General features: G+C 38.4%; 1 protein-coding gene across 1 annotated transcript; it reads right to left on the reverse strand.

Moving 5' to 3' along the window:
• Positions 1 to 377: 377 nt before the first annotated feature.
• On the reverse strand, positions 378 to 1,334 carry LOC103728820 (olfactory receptor 14J1-like). The gene has a single exon (XM_008826807.2). It carries the CDS (start codon positions 1,332 to 1,334, stop codon positions 378 to 380), a length of 957 nt encoding a protein of 318 aa, XP_008825029.2.
• Between the last annotated feature and the right edge of the window lie 3,079 nt (positions 1,335 to 4,413).

Genomic DNA, 4,413 nt, shown 5'->3' on the forward strand with positions numbered 1-4,413 from the left:
ATTGAAATGGGCTTTTGAAATTAAATGATAAATATCCCATAGTTGAGTTATCAGCAAATACATCCCTCTGTCCTTCTAATTATTGTAATATTGTCTATAAACATGTTTTCTAATATGAGGATTGTTGGTAATGTATGCATGTGCCAATGTTAGGAGAGTTAGGAGGTACTGGTTTTATATTGCTAGGTTATAATCATTTATCTTCTATTAACTTAAAAGGACAAAATTGAATCCAATAACATGAAAAATCACATCAATTTAATTATAGAATAGATTTATAATATACTTTGTCTAGATGATATCCTACTTATGTTAACATTACATATTAAAGGCAATAAACTACTAAAATTGTTCCTTATTCTTAACAGTACCAGCCACTAAGAACAAATTAATCTTTTTCTAGTGAATTCTCCACCTAACAGTAATTTCCATATAGCCCACTTCATGACCTCATTCCTTAGACTGTAGATAACAGGGTTCAGGGTTGGGGGTAGTACTGTGTAAAATAGAGAAAGAAGGAGGTCTAGAGCAGGTTCTAAGTCTGATGTTGGCTTGAGATATGCACAGGCACCTATAAACAGAAAAAATGTGACCACACATAGGTGGGGCAAGCAGGTGGAGAAGACCTTAGACCGACCTTCTGCAGAGGGCATCCTGAGGACGGTGGAGAATATCTGCACATAGGAAAGGACAATGGCAATGAAGCAGGCAAATGCCAGTAAAGACATGAAAGCAGCCACTCCAACCACTCCAAGGTAATCATTGGAGCAGGAGAGCCTGAGCAATTGGGGGACATCACAGAAGAACTGGTGGATTATTTTGACCCCACAGAATCTTATAGAGAATGTGGTTGCTATGTACAAGGTTCCTGTGATGCCTCCACTTATCCACACAACTGTCACAGCCCATCTGCATGTCCTGGCATTCATGATGACCTCATAGTGCAGTGGGAGGCAGATGGCCACATAGCGGTCATAGGACATCACTGTGAGAATGGCCACCTCACCCCAGGCCAAGGATATGAAGAAGAAAACCTGCATTACACACTGAGCATAGGAAATGTACCCACTGCCAGTCATTGAATTGTGAATAGACTGGGGTACAGTGACAGACAGAGAGGAGATATCGAGAAGGGAAAGGTGCTTCAGGAAGTAATACATTGGAGACTGGAGTTGTGGGTCCAGTGTTGTGATGGTGATGATGACAAAGTTACCTGCCAAGCCCAACAGGTACATCACCAAGAAGAGCAAAGCGTATAGGATCTGCAGGTCCCAGTTGTCAGAGAACCCCAGGAGGAGGAAGCCACTCACCATGGTTACATTTGTCACCACCATTTTCTGAATGGAAATAGTGGACCAGTTTGAAAATAAAAGGATGAAATGCAGGAGTAAAACATTACAGAAATTGTCTATGTATCCAACATCACTTATTTCATCAATGTTCAATTCATGTAATTTTTCACCTGTGCCCTTGACGTTGGAGTCCAAACGTGAAGCTCGCATGTGTGTGGCTCAGTTTTACTGGGAAATCAGTTGTTACAGGAAGATGAAAAGGTGATCAAGTCAGTGCTGCTGTCAGAAGAAAAAAATATTCTGTGCCATAAAAATCACTATTAACTATTCATAGGCAAATCCCATTACTCTATTTTAAAGCTGCCAACATGAATAAAGTGAGGGTTTAGGTTACAGTTCTTTGATCACTGGGTGAGTGACCTTTTATAGTACACTGTACTTTAGTAGCTCATGGATTTCCCTTACAGAAAATGGGGTTTTTGAACTTGAAATATGGCTCCCTGTGGACATGTCATATCAGATGCCCTCTTAGCAAATGTGTAGGCATCACAGTGAGATTCTTTTCTTTATGATGGAGTCTATGATCATAATCAGTCATGCAATTGACTGTTCAACTATATTTGCTTTTAATGGGCTTGTGATGGAAACCAAAGAAAAAATCATTGTTGCAAACAAATTCTTAAATATCTGTGAAATTCGTTGTCTAATTGTTTTTGCCTTCAGCATCATGTAGTATATAGAGATATCTTTTCTTCTTTTTTACTTTATTTATTTCTATTTTATGTGAATCAGTGTTTTGCCTGCAGGTACGAAATTTCAGTTGTGCAGTGGCTCTCCTGAAACTGAAGTTACGGAGAGTTGCTAACTGACATGTGGGCACTGGAAATCAAACCCAGGTCCTCTGCAGGAGCAGCTGGTGCTCTTAATTTCTGAGATATCTCTCCAACCCCAAAGAATTTCTATTTTATTTTCTGTTTCTATAATTTGACTTCAGTTGTAGTCATGAAATTCTTGCTGACTATTCACTAAACAAACATCAACACAAACCATTGGAAAGAAAGGAAAAAGTGGTTTTAAATTTAAAGGACAATATTAAAATACACAGCGTATAAGTTGAGAGAGGCTAGAGATTTGCAGCGATCTTTCTGATATGAGAGAAATCAGACATCACTCATGATCCACCATTTGATGTGGTTTCTGTGAGAATCCCAAGCCTTTAAGCCAGTGCTGCTCCACCCTGCATCAATCTCAGAGGGAACTTCCAGCTACCTCTGTCTATCCTGTGACACTACAGACTCACATGATCACCTCAGCTCTCAAATCTGTTTTTGAAAGAATGAGTTCCACATCTGAGCATTCCATTTCTGCATTTCTAATGACAGAGGTCTGGCTTCAGATTATAAAAACTATTCTTAAATAAGAAAAAAGTTTTAAATGCACTTTAGTTACCACTTTGGAAAGACACTCACCTCGTAATACATCAATGAGAATAGTAAGTTTAATCTATCACCAGATTGAGGGAGTTGTATAATAGAAAGTGAAGAAAATTAAACGTCAGAATTTTCCCTCTAATAGTTTTTATAATGTTAGTTTCTGTTTGTAACCGGCAAAATTATAAGCAGCATTATTGTCTATGATTAATTTTATTTTCTATCAAATTGCATAAGGAGTTCACAACAGACTGATATATAAATCAGGCACATCTCTGTGAATTCCAGGTCAGGCAGGGCTGCACAGTAAACCCTTGTCTTAAACACAGCTTCATTTAATCCAAACAAGGTATTTCATTTTTGTGGACTTAAATATTTCCATGCACATTTCATAGGAAAAATAAGTTTCAATGGCTTTCATTACAACTGAGACACATTGAAGTCTAATCATTGACTTCATTTGCTTACATATAGAAAGTATAAATATTAATAAAAAGCATTAAACCTTTGGGGGGAAAATGAGCTTCATTGAACATACATCACCAAAGACTTTCTCTTTCCTACAAATATCAGAGAGTCTTGAAAGGTTTTCACAGATTCTTTGGTTACATGAACAGGTAAACTGTGATTAACCTTTCCATTGATGGATTCTCACTCACCTCTAGTCATATTATTTTACAGAGTTTATATATATTACATATATGAACTTTAATCTCTTTTTTAATCACTAATTTTCAGCAAAGTGAGCTTCCTTCTGTAATACAATTTTACTCTTGTTTCAACATCAATTTAAACAATTTAAGGTACTTTTAGGATTTCAAAAACACCCTACTTTAGTCATCAACAATTGGAAACTCACCGCAGGATATCTTGGTGTAAGGACTTCTATCCAAACTGATCAGAAACCTCTAACGTTTCTCTCATACAATTTCCAACTTTTAATCCATGCAGATGAAAACAGCTTGATTTTGAACGGTTTGGGGATGTGGAACTTTTAATGTGAAGCCTGAACTAAATGTCAGATGTGGTTTGTTCTTGGCTCCTTTATCATTTGGGATTCAGAGCCTGAGAAATTTCCATGCAACAGGAAACGGACTTGGTGAGCTTGGGGTTTTAATGTCCCCAGCTCAGTGGTTCTCAGAATTGGCAGACCTCAGCGTCTCCTGGAGCTCCTTACAACCTAGAGACCCAAGCTCCACACGGAGAAAAAGTGATTACAGTCTTGAGGCCCAGGCCCCATACTAGGCAATGCTGATTAGAACCTAGGGACTCAGGCCCTACCCTCAAAAAAGGTGATTACAGTCTGGAGACACAGTTCCAAACTCAGCAAAGCTGATTACAAATTTGAAACTCAGGTAGGCAAAAGTGATTATAGTCTTGAGACTCAGGCCTCTCCCTAAGCCACACTAGAGCCTAGGCCCACACTCGGCACAGCTAGTTACAATCTACAGACCCTGGCCCAAATTGGGCCATGATGACTCAGGTCTCAGGTGACATTCAGGAAACTATATACCTAACAGTCTCCTGGGTGTGCTGGTCTCTGACCGACCTTAGTGAATTGCTTCTAGCTAAATCATATATTTTTGAATGTCTAACTGGAAATTTTTAACTTCATCTTTTTCTAAACAAAGGAGTCTCTAATGTCAGGCTATGAGGAAAACTAAACTTCATGGATTATATTCAGCTTTAAG

Source organism: Nannospalax galili, unplaced genomic scaffold (genome assembly GCF_000622305.1).
Source record: "Nannospalax galili isolate Female #2095 unplaced genomic scaffold, S.galili_v1.0 scaffold1572, whole genome shotgun sequence".
In the NCBI taxonomy this organism is placed as follows: Eukaryota; Metazoa; Chordata; class Mammalia; order Rodentia; family Spalacidae; genus Nannospalax; species Nannospalax galili.